General features: G+C 47.7%; 2 protein-coding genes across 3 annotated transcripts in view; one reads left to right on the top strand and one right to left on the bottom strand.

Annotated features, from left to right (window-relative positions):
* Positions 1 to 923: 923 nt before the first annotated feature.
* On the bottom strand, positions 924 to 13,262 carry COPS7B (COP9 signalosome subunit 7B; the record flags this gene model as incomplete). 2 transcript variants are annotated; one of them, XM_079539790.1, is made up of 7 exons in its annotated part: positions 924 to 1,208; positions 2,602 to 2,707; positions 3,949 to 4,151; positions 4,744 to 4,832; positions 6,326 to 6,401; positions 6,639 to 6,815; positions 12,870 to 13,262. In XM_079539790.1, 7 exons carry the CDS (start codon positions 13,260 to 13,262, stop codon positions 1,050 to 1,052), a joined length of 1,203 nt encoding a protein of 400 aa, XP_079395916.1. In that variant the 3' UTR covers positions 924 to 1,049. The 2 variants fall into 2 exon arrangements, with proteins under 2 accessions (XP_079395916.1, XP_079395917.1); XM_079539791.1 differs by lacking the exons at positions 4,744 to 4,832; positions 6,326 to 6,401; positions 12,870 to 13,262 and having other exon boundaries at positions 6,639 to 6,800.
* A 621-nt stretch (positions 13,263 to 13,883) lies between these two features.
* The window catches only part of PDE6D (phosphodiesterase 6D), a gene marked incomplete at both ends in the record, with an annotated part of 29,597 nt that continues 22,818 nt past the window's right edge, over positions 13,884 to 20,662 (top strand). Inside the window, one exon of the mRNA XM_079540039.1 lies at positions 13,884 to 13,933. Coding sequence (XP_079396165.1) covers positions 13,884 to 13,933 — 50 coding nt within the window. The remainder of the gene's footprint in view (positions 13,934 to 20,662) is intronic.

Below are 20,662 nucleotides of genomic sequence, written 5' to 3'. Positions count from 1 at the left end.
CAAATTAAAAAAAAACACAAATCAAAGGCTGAAATGCTTCAGAATCACAACAATGTACAAAAGAAAAAAAGAAAATACAACCTGAAAGTGTTCAAAATTCAGAAAGACTAGTCAAGTCCATTGGTTCAGCAAGGGGATACTGCTGTGACCCTTGCCAGTGGGTCCTGGGCCACCAGCCTGCCACAATGCTAAAGGGGCTCTTCTCCCACACAGACCACTGTCACTAGCACCCAAGGAAAAGCAAATGCATCACCCTCTGGAGGTATCTATGGGGAACAACTCACAAGCAGCTCTGAGAGGTGACATCACATTCCAAAGGAACGCTGTTTCTGCTGTGTCCATAACCATTTGTAAGAAGGAAGGCTTGGAAGAGCAGCCTGCTTCCTCCTTTCTGTATTGAAGACTCAGAGATGCAGACCAGTGCATTAAATCTGCGAGAGATTGAAGGGCTTAGTAAGGGCAGTAAACAGACAGTTAAGTAAACAGCCCAGCACTGAATCTCATCCTCACAGAGCGAGGTAGCGTGAATTTCACCCCAGTTCAAAACAGACAGGGGTAGAGGAAAGGCTGAAGACTTCCATGCAAAGCAGTTCCTGGCCTAGAAACCTTTCTGCACTCCCTCAGGGAATGAAAAGATCTGTGTTGATGGCTTCCTTGCTCCCAGCCTGGCTTTGGTAGCCACACTTCAACCCTGGGATTCACTCTTAGTATAGAAGTTCTCCCAAGATCTGATTTAGTACAGCAGCTTCCTAGAGGTTAAGCAGCAATGAAACTGGCTGAGAGGGAGCAAAACTGTCCACAGACTTTTTTACTGCCCCATTGTGCTAGTCCCTCTCTTCAAAAGTCCCTCTGTAAAGGACCAGAACAGAGACACCCTCATAACAAATAGGGGCTGCACAGCGTAACTTTGCCAGGTGCTGCATTCAAACAGGGCTTTTATTTGCCAGCCTGGAAGGGGCTGGCCCAGAACCCACTGGAAAAGAAGACACAGGCCCTTTTTTGCTCCTCCTGCTGTCATTCCTAGCTGAATGACACTTGGATGGTATGTTCTAGTGACGGCTGGAGACCAGCCCTTTAACTTTGGACATCTTCTTTGTGGGCTGCCTTTGTTCTGTGTGTGGAGGGCACTCTCGCTCTACCAGCTGCTGTTCCATCTCCTGTGCCGACGACGAGGCTGTAGCTTTTAATGTTTTCTTTATGTTTGTGACCTGGCCAAGAAGAGACAGTGAGTCAGCACCTGCTTCCTTCTCTCTCTGCATTAGAAACTCTGTTCATAAACATGCTGAGAATCCCTTGGAGTACACAGGGGGGGCGATCAAAAACTCACCCACCAGAAACAGACTCTGCATTTGAGATTTAAGGGGCAAAATTTTGTGCTCACTTAAAGCCAGCCTTCTTATAATCCATACTGGATTCAGACTGGAAACAACTAGAGATTACCTACTTCTTCTAAGAGACAAAAATATAATATTATTCCATCTTCCTGGTTGGCCAAAGAGATCTACTGCTGCCTTGGTGCAGAAGTCAGCCATCTCACCATTACATTGGCTAGAAGCAGCAGGGACAAAGGAGTCAAAGAGAAACAAATGCATGCTTCCAACAGCACTCAAAAACAAAAACAAAAATGACTTCATCTGTGTCTGGCCGAGCCAATGATATTTGCTAGAAGCAGGAACAGGAACTGGTCCATGGGAGGGAGGAGTAGTGCTCCACTACTCTGGCTGAAAAGGAGAGACAAAGCACCAGGCACAGTAGCTTGTCTCAAGAAACTCACCTGTTGTACAATCAGCAAACACTAAAAACAGAAAAGAAAAAAAAAAAGAAGAAAAAAAAAAAAAAGAAAGCAAAACAAGTTTGGGAGTCAGGTGCACCAACTCCAGGCTAAAGGCATCTGGCAAACAAGAGGCACTATGGATGCCAATCAAGCCGCCAAGCATGAACTGCTTCAGAAAGCAAACGTAAACCTGCAGGGATGCAGCACTCTGCAAGAAATAAACCCTCAGCAAGTGTCTCGGGAGGACCATTTTCACCTTTACAGCTGTATTAGCCAACATTTGTTCTCACTACACATCAGCTGGGGCTGGCATCGTGTGCTCGTGCTGCCATCTATGGACTAAGAACAGATACAGCCTTCAGCGGGAGCGCGCCCAGCCCGCACTGCTCAGGAGCCCTTGTATGCAAAAGCAATGAGTCTCGAGGGATTTTTAGTTTTTGTTTGCTTGTTTTACCCAACATTCTCAGACTGAAGTGAGGTTTTGCTTCCTTACACAAAAGAAACAGAACTATATCCAAACTCCGTATCACAAGGGCTCTTTCCCTAATCAATCAGCCAAGGGAACTACAAGCACTGCACCCATCTGGCCCATTTTTATACAGACAAGTTCCAACCCGCTTAGAGCGGGCAAATTCGATGTAGGTCTTTGTGGTGTTATTAGCACAAGGAAAAAGATTTCTATTTTTCCTACTCCAGAATCTGACTTGCACAATTGCTAGAGTACTTCAGAGGAGCTGCAGCCATTAACCAGGTGTTACCAGACTATCCAGTTGACAGCAGCGTTCAATCAAAAAGCATTGAGCAGTCTGAAATACATTTGCACCCACCTCCATCTCTACCTGCTGCTGGGTTCGGTGATGGTTCTCTTTGTATTGGTTGGCTCTCAGTACTTGCTGCTCAATCCCTAAAAGAACTGCTTCACAACCGTCACACCTGCAAGACATAAAAAATATCCATGAGTATTCAGGAGTGCTCTCTGGAGCAGCTCACTCGTGCAATCTGAAAAGTTATGCTCAAGTGAGATTATCAAAAGATTATTAAATTCATACTTCTTGCTATGAGACCAATTCCAAAAAAGCTGGCAAGAAAAAGCTTTATTGATTACTTGATGCATTTCACAGCATTTTTCAGCTAGTTTGTGTTACTCTTACCTGCCCATCACAAAGTGCAGGTTTATTGCACCATCAGTTGCCCTTTCAATCAGAATTATTGTTTAAAATACGTTGTAAAACAATCTAATTTTAAAACTAAACACAGGAGTCAGATTGAGAGAATTCCCTTGTCCACCAGGTGTTCAAAAGTGTTCCTCCAACACAGAGCTCATAACTGGAGGACAGAAAAGAAACTGACAAAGGGTTCACTGTTAATTTCCAAACGATGCTGTAAGTTCCTAGATGCTGCCAGAGCTCTCCTGATGAGATGGATTGGAGCACTTGGAGAAGAAAAGAAGGAAAAAGCCCTGCTCTACCACAGCAGTTTAATCACTTTCTGCACACCCATTACTGTAACAAACTGGGCAGCGATTCCCAGCCAGCTCAGAACCGGCTGCAGCCTCCACTGGCTACAAGGAGATTTCCTTGGATGGGAATGTTACAGAAAGTGAGAAGCAGCTTCTCAGCACAGGTACACGAAGACAGCACCACAGCCCCAAACACTGTGGTTGCATGCAGCCTGCATTTGCAGGAGCAAAGAAAAGGCAAACATATAACACTTCAGACTTGGAGACATCTGCCCTAAGAGCTGTGATTCTCTGGAATTTCCCCATAAAGGTCTTATCACAAATGGCTGAAAACTAACAGTTCTGCTTTTGTTCTTGAGTGTAATAGCAGCACAGGGAGTGGTACAGACCCTAGGACAGTGACCACAGTTTGGCACAAACTGTTTGAAAAAGCTCTTGACTCCTCCCTAGGCTCTGTCACGTACAAGTTTTGGTGAGATCGGAATCTCAAGACCTAGCGTAGTTTGGCTTGATATGTAACACAAATTGAAATATAGATGGGATCATGGAAAAAAATCACTCAACAGACTCTTCCTTTAAGTGTCTGCTTGCAGCATAAGACTCCTGATTGGTGGAACAAGTTGAAATTAAGCCAGCACTTACAACTTCCAAGGAAGGGAAAAAAAATAGGGCAAACTATGCATAAGAAACAATCGAGTTGGAGAGACTGCCTCACCATTCCTGGAGTGTTTTGACAATGTTACTGATGTCCTTCTTCTGAATATCCCTGCCAATACAAAAATCCACCTCTAGCATCTGGTTTCGTTGATCCAGCTTCCCCTGGATAATATCTGTATAAACCGCTTCTATAATCAGATCTTCCAGCTCCCTCAGATTCCTCATATCCAGGTCCTTCAGCAACACGGAGTAGGGAATGCACTGAAACCAGCAAGTCCAAGAGTAAGTTAACAGTCCTAACCAGAAGGAACAGAAATAGTGTTGGCAGAAGGTCAGGGCCCAAACATTTATGGCAACCTACACTTCAGTCTGAAAGTACAACAGGGACAAAACAAATGCCTGCTACTACGCTATTTAATATTCCAGCACAGCTTGGGCAGGTCGTGAAGTTTTGGCACAGTGCCTTCTGGAGGAGAAAGGTAATGGGACTGGAGAGGAAATTAAGAGTGTGGATTAGTTTCCTCCAGAACAAAGAGGCTGTCCTTTTAAGGATGATTCCCCAGCTCCAGCAGTGAAAGAAGCCGTACAAAGTTTCCCAGCCCTTACTAATCCAATGGTATGGCTGTTCTGACACTTCCACACCTCATCCCCAGAAGTCCATTAAGTTCATGTCCCAAATGCACCATGGGAACATCACACATTACAGCTTCTTTCCAAGTTGCAGCAGTCCTTTTTCAGTCCAAGTTGCAGAGTGCTTTTGTGAGCACTCAGTTTAATATAACCCTAATGCAAAGAACTGATTCAATTTCCAACAAACAAACAAAAGTCTGCTGTCATTCATAGTGTACTTTACCTTCATTCTAGAAGCCAGGCTTACTATTGTCAAGTGTTTCAGCTTGTTTTTCTGAGTTGCTGTTAATTCAGGCAGATTATCTTTGTTTGCTGTCAATGTTAAAAAAGATAAGATTCAGAACTTTCCTACACAAACAACATAATCCAGGTTGCAGAACCACTGGCCAGTCACACTGCTGAATGCTGAAAGGAAACTCTGGCTACTGTGGGTGCTGGTAAAGCAGAGAGCTGTGCCCAGAGATAAAGAGAGGAAAACTTTAAATTGCAAGTTCACAACTCCATTCTTCTCTGTTTTAGTTAATTCTGGTTTTGGAATTGGAATTCACACCTGCACAAGTAATGCCCTGACAAAACAGCTGGTATATGCTTGCTTTCCACAACCAAGTTAATTTTGTTTCATTAATGGGCTGACAAATTTAAGCCTCCTTTGCTGATCTGCTTGTAAAATGCAGTTGGTTTTCTCTCTGAAAGCTACAGAATTTCTAGTTGAGGGTATTAAGTATCAGACTGAGGACAGGAGGAGAAACTTTGAATCCACACACTTATACAGCCTCACTGTCACCATACTGTATCCATATGCCTTATGAATATTTAAAAGCAGAAAGGAAACTGCCAGCTTTCCAAAGCAAACCTTTAAAATATCTGCTTTAATGAAAATCAGTGCTTTGGTGCACTCAAGTTCCCTCAGCCATCCCATCTCATTCAAAGATCCACATTTTGACCAATTCTCCCCTTTGCCCTCTCTCAAAAAGGAACTGCGCTATCGTGGGCTGGGATGCAGGACCAGCACGTGGCAAACACATCCTCTGCTTGGTCACAGAATGCACGAGGCTCACATTGCCCGACAGCCATTGGAATTTCCAGCCCTTACATTTACTGATGCAACTTCTCCTCACCAGAACTGGATGCTCACCCACCGCAGTGACAGCCAGCACCAATGACAGAATTATTTGTCACAGTCTGTAATAGCCTGGATTGAGCTGCTACCCACAAATGAAGAATTAATTAGTACAAGAACTGAAGCACATCCTAACAGACAAAAGGATGTTTCACATGTAGCCCTTCTGAAGACGCTGTAGGGTCATTATTACAATTTCTGTTCTAGCAAAGAAACGTTGCATTTTGTTTCAGCAACGCTGTCACAAGAAAAGGTTATAAAAACCTTTATGTTTTAAATGATAAATAATTTTCAGAACAATTTTTACAAAGTTTCTGCAACTTCCATAACCAGTGCCTTTCAAATTTGAAAACAGATGTCTGAAATTGTACTTTGCAGATGTAAATGCCCTATGAACATCAATGAATACTGCTACAGACCAGCTGGATCTAGTGTTGCAGTCCAAGCCAAATCAGTAAAATACCAGAGCCTCTCATCTGGTTATGGCCCTTCCACTTCTTTTCAGCATTCAAGAAGTGCTTATGACCCAGTTACCCCCTACAAAAACTCTCCCAAGCAAACTGTGTGCTTAGACACTTTAACCAAGCCACACTACACCAGCTACCACAAAAAGCAAAGAACTGTCTGTGACCATTCTAATGAGCAATGCAGCCTTGCAGTCTGCAAACAGGCAGCAGTCTCTTACCTACGTAGTCTGGGTACGTCCCATATGCAAACAGGTTCAGCAACTGGAAATAAGCAGCATTAGACCCTTCAGCAAGCTGGATGGGAAGAAAAAAGAAATCCCATGGAACACAGTCAACATGAGACTGGTAGACAACTTCTCCACATCTAAATAGATACAGACAAAAACAACGCCAGCTTCATACACAAACATCTCAGAAACAAGGCAAGTCACACCAGGCCTCTCCTGGCACAGAAATTTCACAAGGAAACTTCAGGGGAACCCTTACATTGGGAGTGCAGAGGGAGCATTAGGACAGAAACTCATTTCTTACCTCTTGCACATTTGTTAACTCCAACAGCTCTCCAAAGACATAAACCCCAGGAGCCTCCAGCACTTGGTTTATCAGAGCAGTCAGAGCCGAGCCACTTGTACCTTTGGCTAGTAAAATAAACTGCTCTAGAAGATTGCAGGATGGTTTCTGTTCTCCAGCCATTCTAAGCTTTTCAATCTGTCAATAAAAAAAGATGGTATTAATTTATACACTCCCTCATTGCTAAATTCAGTCCAACTACATGTTAGAAGCAGTAAACTTTCAGCATGAGCTGAAACTGCTTCCCTCTGGCATTCAGAGGGATCCTGCAGGCTCAAATCCCGATTTATCTGGAAAGCAACAGATTTGCTTTCAGATAAAGAAACAGACCTGAGCAAAATTTCTGCAGGCTGGTCAGTTCCCTCAAGAATCCACTCCTGTTAGTAGGTAAAGAGTTTACATTTCATGCTCTTTTCAGATTTTTCCACCTACTGATGCTGTCAAATAAAAGACAACTGCAGAGGTGTTATCACATGTTATCAGGCATGACATCCATGACATCACTATGCCTACCACAGGGCAGCTAAGACTTCCTCTTTCCCAAAACTCATTGCACAGCTGCAAAACAACAGCTGGCCAAATTCACTTGGAAGAATTCAGCCACCTTGAGGCCTGCATAATGCACTTTTGACATCACCACAGACAAAGCATGAGTACATAACATCCACAGCTTTCTTAAGCCTGAAAGGAGAAAAGAACTGTGGCCTGTACACAGCCTCCATTATACAGTAAAAGTGTTTTGGGGAAACGGTAAAGCTTCAGTGACAGAAACACCCTTTCTACAAAGGCTCTATTTTAGTCCCTGCAAAGAGAGATCTTTGTCTTTCACTGCTGCCTGACATCTCCTGTGTGCATGCTGTCTCTCAGCATTAGCACATTGCTTTTATAAAGCACTATTTGTAAACCATGTGAAACAAAAAGACATTTTTACAAACACTAAGAAAAGAAACTTCTAAAGCATATTACTCAGACACCAAAGAACTTAGTGGGGGGAGGGGTGTTCTTCATGTTATACTGATGTAAGATGACTCTCAGGTATAGGAGGAAACCCTCCCTCTGGTGAAGAAATCAGATACTGGAGAACCAGCATGTTGGGGCTGAGCCCTGGCACACGGCCGCCTCAGACAGGGTGCAGGGTGACACGGGTGTCTGCTCTGCAGGCAGTGCAGCTTCATTCATCACTCAGCCTCTGAAAACACACTTAGCTCCATTTCATTCTTAGAACCGTTTGAGTTGGAAGGGTTCCTTAAAGGCCATCTGGTCAAACTCTCTGCACTGAAAGGAACACTTACAGCTCCATCAGGTGCTCAGAGCCCTGTCCAGGCAGACCTTGGGTGTCTCCAAGGATGGGGCACCACCACCTTTGTGCAACCTGTGCCAGCGCCTCACTATCTGAATCTCCCCTTTTAGTTTGAAAATGTTTCCCCTGTCCTATCACAACAGGCGCTGCTGAAGAGTCTGTCCCCTCCCTTCCTACAGCCCTCCTCTGGGTACCCACAACCCCGCTCCCAACTCTTCCCACTGCCTTCCCTCCTCCACGCCGCCCAAGCTCTCAGTTTGTCCTCACAGTGGAGGAGGTGTTTCATCCCTTGGATCATTTCTGCACTCCCAACCTAAGAAACGCCTGCAACACAGCCCCACTTCATCTGCCTCCCAACCCCCGAGTGCCCCCACTCCCCCGGGTGCGGGGCAGGCACAGGGGCAGACACTTCCCTCAGCCCGGAGCCACGCCGGGAGCAGAAGGCAGAGCTCTTGGCTCCCTCGCCTCCGTCCCCGGTAACCAACACAGGATTACAAAAGAGACGTGGGATACGGAGAAATGAATGCCAATTCTTCGCCTCTCTCTCAGAGCTCACGTTCCAGCGCTACCGCAGCCACACGGAGCCGTGCCTCCGGGACTCCGCCGGGCTCCAGGCTGAGAGCACCGTGCATCACCCCGCTCCGCTCCCCGCTCCGGCCTTCCCCGGCGCACGCCGCGCCCTCCCGCAACAGCCCAGGCACCCACCGCCCCGCTCCGCCTAGAGCCGGAGGAAGCGGGGCAGAGTTCCGCTGGCCGGCCGGCCGGGAGGGCGACTCCCCGGCTCGCTCTCCCGGCCTCGCCTTACCTCGCCCCGCGGCCTCTCCGCCCGCCTCCCGCCCCGCGGCTCCCGGCGCCGTGCCCGCCGCGCCTCAGGCCGCCATGATGGCGGCGCGGGGTCCGCGCGCGGCTCCTTCCCCCGGCACGCAGCGCCGCGCTCCGAGCGTTCCGCGTTCCGGCTCCGGCCGGGGGTCGCCGGCACGACGCCCAAGCAGCGCGCTGTGCCCGCAGCGCGGCCTCCCGAGCCGGGTGTGGCAGCGGGGCTCAGACGCGGCGTGCCCTCTTCAGCCAGGTTTGCCCCTTCCCGATTCGTCCCCTCCTGCTCCTAGGGCACAGCTCATCCCGAACCCCCTCCCCCGTTCTGGTCTCCGAATTGCCCGGTCCTCACGCCCACGTGGACAAAGCCACAAGCGCACAGCGCCTGCCCTGCCCAGCCCTCATCCCTGCCCGCAGCAGAGGCCATTCTGCAATCGATGTACCAACATCCACCTGCACACCGTGATTAACACATCCCGCCTGATGCACGCTCATTTGTTTGGCTGGGGTGATGCTGGCAGTGCTGGTGGCATCCCCAGGAGCGCGGGACGCCAGGCTATCCCGGGGCTGGGCCGGGTCTCCCTGAGCCATCACACCAGCAGCCCTCAGAGCAAACGCTCGCTCTCAGGCTGCACCACTTCCTGAAAACCAGTTTAATTACAAGCAAGCAAAGTGTCTGACTGTCTCAAGGGCACAGCAGGTGTTGGGGATATGACGCGCCAGGGCACCGTCTGGGTTTTTTTTTGCATTCCGCAATGACCTGTGCAAAGGGCCTCCATTTCAAAGCTACATTTTAGCGTGTTCTTTGTTCTGAGGGCATGACAGAGTTGGGTCTATTTTACACTTACAGGTTCCATTCATCTTTTGAATCTGTGCATATGCTACAGCCTTCAGAGTGGATTAAATCTTCCATTTTATGGCAAGAACCAGACAATGCCTGAGGAGCCGCAATGGGGCTGTTAATGGCAATAAACAATTGAGCAGTTGTGCTGGGCAGCACAATGGAGGCTGCCAGCTGAGCCATTGACCAACCAGCCCGCCAGTTCTCCTGGGGTGAAAATGGAACCTTGCCAAGAGATGGGGTGAAGGATCACAAGGAGCTAGAAGTGGGTTTTGGATCTTGAGGCGAGCGGTTGGTGTGTACAGGTGACAAACAAAAAGACTGAGCTCAGCCTGCAATGTGGGGAATCGGGGGCAGCTGGAGGAGCAAGGACCTCTCCAGGAGACAGACTAAGACCCAAAAGATTCCACAGAACCAGGAGAAGAGCAGAAGGGCTGTGGGAGCTGTTTCCCTTCCTGAAAGTTGCACACTTGTCTATGCTGTGCAGCGAATAAAGCATGCTTCTGTTTAAAATTCCTTACCAAACAGCAAAGTGCTTCCGGCTTTAAGTCAGCCAATCCCTGAAGATCAAACCATGGACCTGCACAGCCAGGAGCGAGGAGCTTTCGGGGAATGAGCATCAGAAACTATTAGGGAAACTGACAGGGCTTAGCCTGTGCTTCAGAGCCATCCACAGCTGATCCCCAGAGTCCCATCTTCCAGAGAAGGGCAGTCAGGAGAGCACAGAGATGCAGCTGTTGGGATGCTTTGAAGCTCTGAGTGTCACAACAGCAAATTGGATGTAAAAAAACTAGGCCCAGCACAGCAAGGGAACTCAGCCAGGGCTATAACAAGCCATTCAGTAATTTGCTTAAGCCACACTTAGATCTCATCTGCACAGGCAAGGAGAATTAACTCTTTAATCACATCCTAAACAGGCCCTCCACCATGGCTCATACTACCCCACAGGTATACTGACACAGCTGCCCTGGGAGAAAAGCACATCGCCTCATTCACCTCAAGAGCTGTTAAAACTGAAATCCAGGGCCAAAACAAAAATGGAAATACATGGCTGTGAGCTATTTCCCGTGGATCGTTTTTGCAACCTCTTGTTGGAGCCTGCAGAGAAAAAACTGCCAGCTGATAACAAGCCCTGCTGCATTAGCTCCTTTCAGGTCACCCAGGAGGGTCTTTCTGTCAGGCTGTCCTGACATCCCCTTGACTGCTGCTCACCAGCACGCCTGTCTGAAGCAGACTTTGGAGGATAGCATCAGTTAAGTTTTTGGGATGGATTTTTTTTTTTTTAATAGAAAAATACAGGCATGCACAGCTGTCTCGTCCCCTTTTAAACTGCTACTGCAACCTCTTGCTCCACCCACGCAGCTTTCCACACTCAGGGAGATGGTTAATCCATTTTATCTTTTAATGTTGGCATTATCTCTTGACTCACGCCATCTCTTCCCCTTGTGATCCTGCAATCTAGGTCCCTTTAAGGCAGCAGATAATTTCACCTTTCTTCCCCATGTTGCCTGAGAAAAGAAACCATAAATTTAAAGGAACCTCTCCAAGCAGTGGAGTCATGAAGCCCCAGAAAGAGACTTGAAGTATACTGTTTCTCTCAGCTGGGAAATGAGACATGAGGCTGCAAAGTCACCTGTAAGTGACTGAGATGGGGAAGGCTGTGATTGCAGCTCACTGCCATCCCCCTGTCCCACAGATTCTGTCATACCAATCTCAGTGTCTGGAGCTTCAGGCTCCTGAGTTCCAGCTTCTGGCTGCTCACCCTGCCCATGTCTGCACTCTGCTGCCAGCACCAGCTTCATCCCTTGCTAGTGTTCACCTCCCTGCACCATAGCACATGATTCTAGAGCTGTTTTTCATCCCCTGAAATCCCAGTTCTGATGCGTCATCGGCAAGAAAGTTCTCTCCTGGTGTCACCAAGGAGAGGGCAACTGATGAAAGCAGGTACTTTTGTGTTTCTTCTCTTTTTCCTCAACTTCCATAAATAAAGTGGTTTAAATAAAAAAAACTCTTGTGAAGAAAAATACTTAGGACAACATGGGAGCTTACCAATAATCCACAAAATACACATTATATTAAGAAACTATGCACTAGGCTAGGTTTATCTAGGATTAGGATCTGATCTCTAAAGCATCTATTAATTTAATTTCCAACCAACTTAAAGCAAAACAAAATCAACTGCTGGCACCACAGCTATGTTAAAAGCAGGAGCACCTGTGCCTGACCCAACAGACAGTAGGTCTATGGGTAAGCTGGGCTGTGTAAATGTTAACACCATCCTGGATGTGGCTTCATTCCTCATCTGCACATGCTTCCACCACACTTCACTCATTTATTTTCTCCCTCCTTTCAGGCTTTCAACACCGGAGCTGCTAATGCACATCTCTAGAGCACAAGGTAATGGGGACACCCAAGAGTTGCTAAAGAAGCTGTCAAACTCTCTACATTTCCCAGGATCCACAGACTAATCATTTTTCACCTTGAGTAAGCCACAAGAAATGTGGACATCTGGATAGTGTGAGCTGGGAGAAGGCCCCAGCTTATGAACCCATCTCCCTGAAACACCAGCTCTTGTATCGGTACCTTTGGAGAACAGCATTGCACATGTGCTCTGGGGAGGCAGAAAGTAGGCTGGAGGCATCTCCTCACCTGCAATGACACCTCCGAGACTGTGATGCCTGCTAGATCTGCATGCTCCAGAGGTGTAAGAGCAAAGGTGAGCTTTTTAGAACAAAGTGGTGCAAGGGAATAGTGAGACTTGCAAGAAAAAGTATTTTGAGAGGAAAGAACTCAGGGTTTCCATCACTCTGGACAGGAAAAGGTCCTTCAGTTAGAGGTTGGCTAGGTGGTGGCATGGGTTGCTGGAGTTCAGAAAGTGCCTGCACAGTGCTGTCAAACGCATGATCTGAGTTCCAAGTGGTTCTGTGTGGAACTTCCAACCAGGAGTTGGGTTCAACGATTCCTATGGGTCCCTTCCAATGTAGGATATTCTGTGATTCAGAACTCAGACCACGTGTTTGACAGCACCGTGCAGGCACTTTCTGAACTCCAGCAACCTGTGCCACCACCCAGCCAACCTCTAACTGAAGAACCTTTTCCTGATACCCGACCCGAACCTCCTGAGTTAAGCTGTCTCAGGTACCAGTGCCTGGTGCATTCCCCAGACTGCACACCTCTTCCCTAATTTTGGGGGGTGGGGGGTCAAAACTGAGAGACGCAGAGGCTGCCAAGCACGTACCTCCTCACACAGCGTGGAGAGCTTGGGAACCCGCGCCAAAACCACAAAGGCCCCAACACCGACATCTGGAAGCACCGCCAGCCGCGTGCCGGGAGCCCTCCTCTGCCGCAGGGCTTGCTCGCTGCCAGAGCCGCTTCTCTCCGGCTGCCGCCTCCCAGGAGCCCCAAGAGGGGCGGGACGGAGCCCCCCGCGCTGCGGGCAGAGCGGCACGCCGCGCTGCTGCCCCACACGCTCTTCCCTCGCACACGACCGCTCGCTTTGGCCTCCTCCACATCTGCTGCCGCCCGCGCTCTCCCTGCCTCCCTGCCAGCTTTTCTTCGGGAGCGCTCGCTGCCCTTCCCTGGACGCATTAGGAAGCGGCGCGCTGTCCAAAACGCAGCGAGGCCGTTCCATGTCAAGCTATGGGGCACCGGTGCCCCCCGCCACCGGCGTTAAGGTCACTGGTAATGAAACGCCGTCGCGCGTTCGACGCGGCCTCGGCCGCCGCCCAGCGCTCCTCAGCGGGGCTGCGCCACGGCGCCGTACTGAGGAGCTCCGAGGCAGCCTGCGCCGCGCTTCGGTTTTCCTCCCGCACGCGGACCGTTAGGAGAGGGGCGCAATACGTTAACGTATTATCAAACGGCCCAGCTCCGGGCACGCGCCGATCGGCCGAGATTTGGCCTGGGGCGACTCCCGTCCTCGCCGACGTCAGTCGCGGCCGGGCCGAGCGTCTTAACGAGCGCTGCGCAGCCACCCTCGAATAAACGGGGAAGGGACGCGCCCTCCGATTGGTCCGTTCCGCCGTCCTTCTTCAGCTGGCAGGGGCGTCGGCGGCTCTCGATTGGCCGTCCCGTCGGGGCGGGGGGGAGCGGCCGACGGGATTGGCTGCGGCGGCCGGTGGCGGGTGCGAGGGAGTGCGAGGGGGAGGGGCGGGGGGTCCTGAGGCGCCGCCGTCAGCGCCGCTCCCGCCCAGGCCCGCGCAGCCAGGCGAGCCCGGCGCAGCGCCCTCCGCCCGCGGCGCGGCGCGGCAGGACCATGTCGGCCACGGACGAGCGGGCCAAGGAGATCCTCCGGGGCTTCAAGCTGTATCCGCCCGACGGGGGCCCGAGGGGGAGGCGGGCGGGCAAGCGAACGGGCCGCGGGAGGGGCCGGGGGATGGGGGGGGGGGGGGGGGGGGAGAGGGGGTTGGGTACCGCGGTTTCCCGGTGTGAGGGCGGTTGTCATGGCAACGCTCTCCCCCAGCCGGGGCTGTTCCTAGCGCGTCCTCCCCCCCGCCGCGGGTTGCGGGCTCTGTCCCTAAGGACGCGGTGCGGCTCCGTGCGGGCACTGCGGGCTCCTTCAGCGGCAGCTCTGCCGCGCTCCGGTTCTTAATGCCTCTCTGCGGTTCGCCGGTAAAGTTTTCGCCTTGTCGCTCTGCGTGCTGGGCGAGCACGAGTTTAATGCCGGCGCGGTGAGGCAGACGCGGGCTCGGGACGTCCCTGCGTGCGGCCTAACAGCCCTGGGGACGGGAACGGCTCAGCGTGAGGCCCGCGTGTTGTGAGGGTGGGAGACACGCACAGCTCCTGAATTCAGCATAGCTGATCCTTCTCCGCGGAGCGGGCAGGTGCCACGTTGGCCTTAAAGCACGAGAAAAACAGCGGTTGTATTTTATTTCCCATAATGGGAAGGATGGGACCAAAGCGAATATCCTCTTGCTCCAGTGCTGTTGTTCCTGAGCGCGTTTTTGGCTGGCAAGGTGCTGATAATCTCCGTGCCAGCTGTAGCACAATCTGAGTTACTCGGTTGGATTCGGCTGCTATCAAACTATTGGCAGATGCTTTTCTGAACTTATGAATCACTGTCCCCTCCCCCCAGCTTTTAGTTCTGGTGCATCTGGTTCCTTTGCTTCTGCACTAGTAATATTGACAGTTCTTTTTGTTTATGGAGATGTAAGATTTCGGCTGTCAAAATATGATTTAAGAACGTTTTGTGTGAGTAATTAGGAAAAGCATAAGCTTCTGACGAGATGAGACTGAGCTTCTGGTAGAGATGAGAAGCGTTGGGAGAATTAAGCCTAAGGTACAAACTTTCACATGTTTGTTTTTATTTGTTTGTGCGTGTTCTTTGCCAGAAGCAGAATTTGACTGAAGGTCTGTGTCCAGCTATGGATGAAAAATTGCTTTTGTTGTTTGGTAACTTCAGCAGAAAATGCTTTTTGGCTTTTGGCAGAAAGATGATAAAAGTAAACCCAATAGCTCAAGAACTGGAGAATCTGGAAAGTGTTTCTCTACATATTTCATAGTGGAACTTCTTAAGTTGAAATAGTTGAATAACATGGAAGTATGACTCTCTCATAACAGGAAAATGGCAGAACAGGCATTCCTCATTTATGAGAGAAAGCCCTGAGACACTGCGCCATCTACACAGGAAGCAGCTCATGCCCAGATGTGGCCTCATTCTCTGTAAGGCAGCCACCAGCTCAGCCCTCCTTTTTTGAGGGTGTGTATTCTAGAATGGTACATTTTACAGAGATGCTTTACTTCTGCCCCCTGTACTACTGCATGTGCTAATTTAGTGCCCTTAGTAAAAAAGGAAGAGAGAAACAGCCTCTGAGAAGCTGTTAGGTTTGTATTTGGAGTACTTGAAAACTTTCTGCTCTGCCCAGGAGGGAAGGAGTTCATCCCCCTCAACTTAAGCACACCCTGCAAACTTGCTTTGAGCACCACAAGCCATCACAGTAGTACTTCAGATATATGTAATTCTTCTTGTGACAAGATAGGTTTACATGGTAGAGGGCATCACTGAGGGATCAATTTTCCAGAATACTCACTTTAATACAAGTAATACAAGAACAGGCGATGTGGAAATGGAGTTCACATTGAGTAACGAAGCACCCTCAACCAAAAGTCTGTTCATTTGTGGCTCCTGAGAAGAGACTAACTACAGGCTTTCAAGCTGATTGGGACATGCTGCTGTGCACATTAAATTACAGCCTGAATCCACCCTCTGACTTAACACCAAGATGTGCTTCCCTTCCTTTATGACAGCAGCACAGAAACATGCTGTGGCTAGCATCAAATTCAGACCAGAATATTTTACTCCCTCTTCCCATAGATTTTGTTACTTAAGATGAAAACCAAAAGGAGAAATATTTGATATTAGCAGGCAAAGAGAATACCCATTTTATTACACTAGGATTTTTTTTTTTGTGGCACCAGTTAACTAAATACCAACAGCACAGTGTGTTACAATGAAAGATGGAAAGCAATCATCAAGAACTTCTATAGCTTGTCACTTCTTGAGAGACAGTTCTTGTTATCAGACCTTACAGGTTCATTCATCAACTCATGGTTCTAAGGGCGCTGCTTAAAATACAGCGTTTTGGTGGTCTAGCACTCTGAGAATACATTCTGGTTGTTCGGCCATAAGTAACAGCAGTTCAGTTAGTGAATATGCCAGAGGAAGGCATCTGTAATTACTGAGCTTCATTTCCACAAATATTTGTGCACAGCTGGTCCTGTCATCTCAAATGCATTCAGTCTGACTGCTCTGTGCTCTGCCACTCCCTCCCCAGCTTCCCCCTGCACTGGGGCAGTTTCTCTGTCAAACTGCAGAGCAGTGTTTTACTTGATCTCAGACCAGCAAGGAGGAAGGAGCTCAGGAAAGCCAGTTGACTCTTGTAGCATGGTTAAGGTACTCAGTAAGCATATCCATTTTCTATTTTAAAACTTACAATCCAGACAAGATATCACCTCTGGTATTTGCTGCTTCGCAGAAGAGCCTCGTCAGAATGTTAACCTTCGGTAATTGCCACCTAGACACTTAGCAATTTAGGGTAACTTTCCTCCAAGAACTTCCATTAAAGGCTATGCAGTACCTTGCTGCACTTCAGAAGGCTCCTGAAACAAATAGATACAGTAAACAAAGCATGAGGAGAGCATTAATTGTAGGTCAGAATAATTACGGACTCATGAAACTAGTGCTTGTGGTCAGTGTAAGCACATACCAGAGCTCAGGCACTCAGACTTTTGTAGGCAAAACACTTTGGAGACTGTCCTGCTCCCTGAAATCTCTGAGGTTTCCTTTGCAATGTCTTCCAGTTTCCCAGAGCTTCTTCCAGTTCTCATCTTTATTTTTCCATCTAGGAAATCAATTATTTTTCAAGGGCATTAATATCTTGGGAGGATGGATGCAACTGCAGTAATTGTATTAGTTATAATTACATCCTTATGAACAACCAACCTTGTTTTTAATCTGCAGAAAATGGGATTCATCTCCAACTTCTACCTTGTTCCTGCCATACACACAAGAACTGTGATAAATCACAATTGTGCCTTGTTTCCTACTTTCCTAAAATAGGAAAGTGACTGGTTTGTTGCAGCACTCACAGACAAATCCAAACAGAAGTTCCATCAGATTGGGTTTCCAGTTTATTCTTGTCAGGTCAGTCAATCTTTACCTGACTATTCTCTTATTTATTTATTGCAGTATTGACAGGAATGACAAGGTGGCAGCTTCAGCTGGCTTTAGAAGTCTCCTCTGTGTTTTCCCTCTGTGTGCACCCTCAGATTTTGGCTTGTTTGGATTTCCTGCAGCTGACAAGGAAGATGAATCACTGAACTGGTTAGAAGGAGACGCTGCCCTCCTAGGAGGGAACAGGGCAGCCCAGAAGCTAGTAGTAGTAGAAGCGTACTCTGTAGAGATCCAAAAGCAAAACTTGCATCTAGCTGATTTTAAAGTTGCATTGGTGCAAGCTGGGAGACATAAATTGGAGCTCCCCACTCAAGTACATTGGTTTTTTTGTTTTTTTTTTTTGTTTGTTTGTTTGTTTTGTTTTGTTTTTTTTTAAAGAGGAAAAGTTCTTCCCATTGAAGACATAGACTTCATTTACGTAACCTGAGGATTTGATCTGGTACCACTTTCCTGGGTGCTCCTCAAGAAAGGGCTGAACACAAGCTGCAGCACAAGTTCACACCCTGACAGAGTTGGTAGGTCTTTGTTTCAGAGATGCCAGCTTCACCTAAAAGCTTTAACCAGGTTATACGTGGTATTTAAGTGTCATTGTGGTTGAGGTACCTTTATCTCATCAGTACCTTATCAGAATTGTCTTCAGCATCAACAGATATTCCGCTCTGATGATCTGTAGTTACAGCAGGCTGAAGACAGGACAGGCTCTCCATGCTTATCACACGCAGTTCATGAGGCACATCTGCAACCACCACCAGAGCAGTTTTACCAGGTTTGATTATACCTGCCTCTTCCTCAACACACAACCCACAACACTTCACAACATCCAAAAAACTTCATCACAGCACTCCCCCAGTTCTCTTTCATTGGAGAAATAATCATGCTTTTAACAGCATTGCTGTTCTTCCCATAGACAGTTTGAATGAGCTCTAATCAGTTTTCTGTATTTTAGAGTTAGTGCAGCTTTCCTGTAGCATTGGAAGCAGTGTTGTGCTCTAGGCAGAAGAAGGAGGGAGGTACATCAAGAGCTCTTCTATTACAATAACAAATTAGTTGCCACGTGCTACAGCATTATGTCTTAACTAACACTTGTTCAAAAGCATGGAAGCTAATTCAGCTTTCTTACACATCATCTCAGAGTTGAAGTGGATCTGGAAAGAATGTCAGGAGTGAAAATTTTACATGAAGTTAGTAAGACTGCAGGCCACTGCACTCTGACTTTACAAGCTCTATAACCCTTCTGTATTTCCCCAGCTCTAAACTGGGAAATTAAGGCAGCTTGAAATTTGAGTTCAGACCCTCAGTTAAAGAGCAAACCAATGCTCTGTTTCCATCTAGTCAGTCAAACACTATGCAGAAGGGTGAGACACGTTGCTGGGCTCCCACATACAGGTAACAAGCACAGAACTCCATTAGTTCAGTTCCAAGTATGAGATTTTTTTCTTCCTGTAGATCATCAAAAAACCAGTTCTGTAAATGGATGAGATATAGCCTTTTTTGCTGCTCACACACCTTAAGGAATAGCTCATGTATGGACACATTTGATGCAAACAGTATAATCCTGTTTTTCTTTTTTTAATGTAATGCTCAGTACTCTCAGCAGTTCCCTTTTCATCCTGAGAGTGCATCGCAAGCACCCACAGAAAAAGAATCAGCATCTTTGTAATATCACCACCAGGGCAGCAGTAAAGACAAAAGAGGGAGGCAACATCCTCATTGGGCATTACTGTCAAGTTTGCAGGTGTTTGGCAGGATGTCCTGGTATGCACAGCAAGACCATTGGAAGGCTCCATCCAGAAGGTACCTTCCAGTAACCGAGGTACTTTTCAATGAGAACAGGAGCCACCTCTCAGCTGCACATTGCTAAATCCTCACTGACAGCCGGGAGTTTCAGTTGTATCTATGAACATAAGATTCCATTATCAGATTTTTCCTGAAGTAAGGTTTGACTGGGGTGTCAGTGTTAGGTACAGAAGATACTTATGGGGAACCTGTCAGATTATTCAGCCTTTCAGTTGATTATGTTCATGACTAGATATTATATATTTGGGAGAATGACAGGCCTAGGCAGAAGGCAAGAGCAAGAAGAGCCATTTCCGCAGTCAGCCTTTGAGATAACAAAAATGCACTAAAGCATTGTGTTATTAGATTTATCCATTCCTTCACTGAAAGAATTGCTTGACTAACTTGGAGCAATGTTGTCTTCCCCCAGACAGGAGGCATGGGGGATTTTACTTAGTAGCTCTGTGGCAGAGGATTTGTGTGTGTCAGTCTGCATGCTCTCATGTGTGCACAAGTCATCTCCTCAGTAGCTGGTCAGAAGGCTGTTATGTAGAGCAGCTGACTTTTTCCCCCTTCTGTTTGTTGTGTGAAAGAAAGAAAGTGCAAGATTGCCCTCATTACAGGGGAATGTGTACCCACCCAAACAGATGCTTACGTGCCCCCTCACTTCACATGCTTGGATCCAAGAAGCTCAGCTGGTGTTTCATTAAGCATAGCAGGCTTCTGGTCAGGGGCAGCCTGCTGGGCAAGCAGAGTTAATTGCAAGTCACCAGTTTGAGAAGCAAAAGTAAATTCTATGTTAAAAAGCAGTGGGAAAAGTGCTATTTACATTGCCTTAAAGAAAAATCTCTGTGCATGTGAAGATGCTTATGGAGAGCCTCACTAAGGATGAACGTGTTTTCTGTTCCTCTGTTGGCACAGACTGCTGCTAGCTCTGTAATGGAGAACATTCTGCAGTAGGAAGAAGGGGAAGAGAGAAAAGTCAGAGGAAGAACCATTGTCCCCATATATGGGGAAACAGAGCAATCCCATCTGCAGACTGAATGTCGAGAAGTAACTACTGATTTATAATGCAGGGGGATCTTCTAGAGGTGCTTTAGACATTTGGCTTTCAATTTTAGTCTTTAGAATAGACTCTTTAGTGCATGAGTACTCACCTGTCAGCCTAGCCCAGCTTAATCCAGTAAAGTCACTTTCTCTCCCAGAACACAAGGTGGTGAAAAAAAAAAAGTTCTTCTAATTGTAAGGCTAATAAGGTCCAGGTGAAATTAACATGATTTTTTCCAGAAGTTCAGTCCAGGAAGTGGTGTGGTTTTATTCCTGCTGAGGAAAGAAGCCTCTAAAGTTATCCACCTTTACATTCTTTACACGCCCTGCTATCACAGCAGCTGTGCAGAGCTGAGAGTAGCATTTTCAGCTGCTTGTTACCCCTTGTTCAGATGAGCCATCCAACCTTCTGCTTTCAGTCAGAGCAAGGCACACAAGCTTATGCAGCTTCAGCAGTAAGTTAAGGAACAAAGACCTGTGGTAGGCAAGTAGATCAGGTTAGCAGTTTTACAAACAGCTCAGCTGTTAGATTTGGTAGA

Source organism: Tetrao urogallus (genome assembly GCF_951394365.1).
Source record: "Tetrao urogallus genome assembly, chromosome: 9".
NCBI classification, from domain to species: domain Eukaryota; kingdom Metazoa; phylum Chordata; class Aves; order Galliformes; family Phasianidae; genus Tetrao; species Tetrao urogallus.
This window is presented reverse-complemented; position numbering and strand designations above follow the sequence as displayed.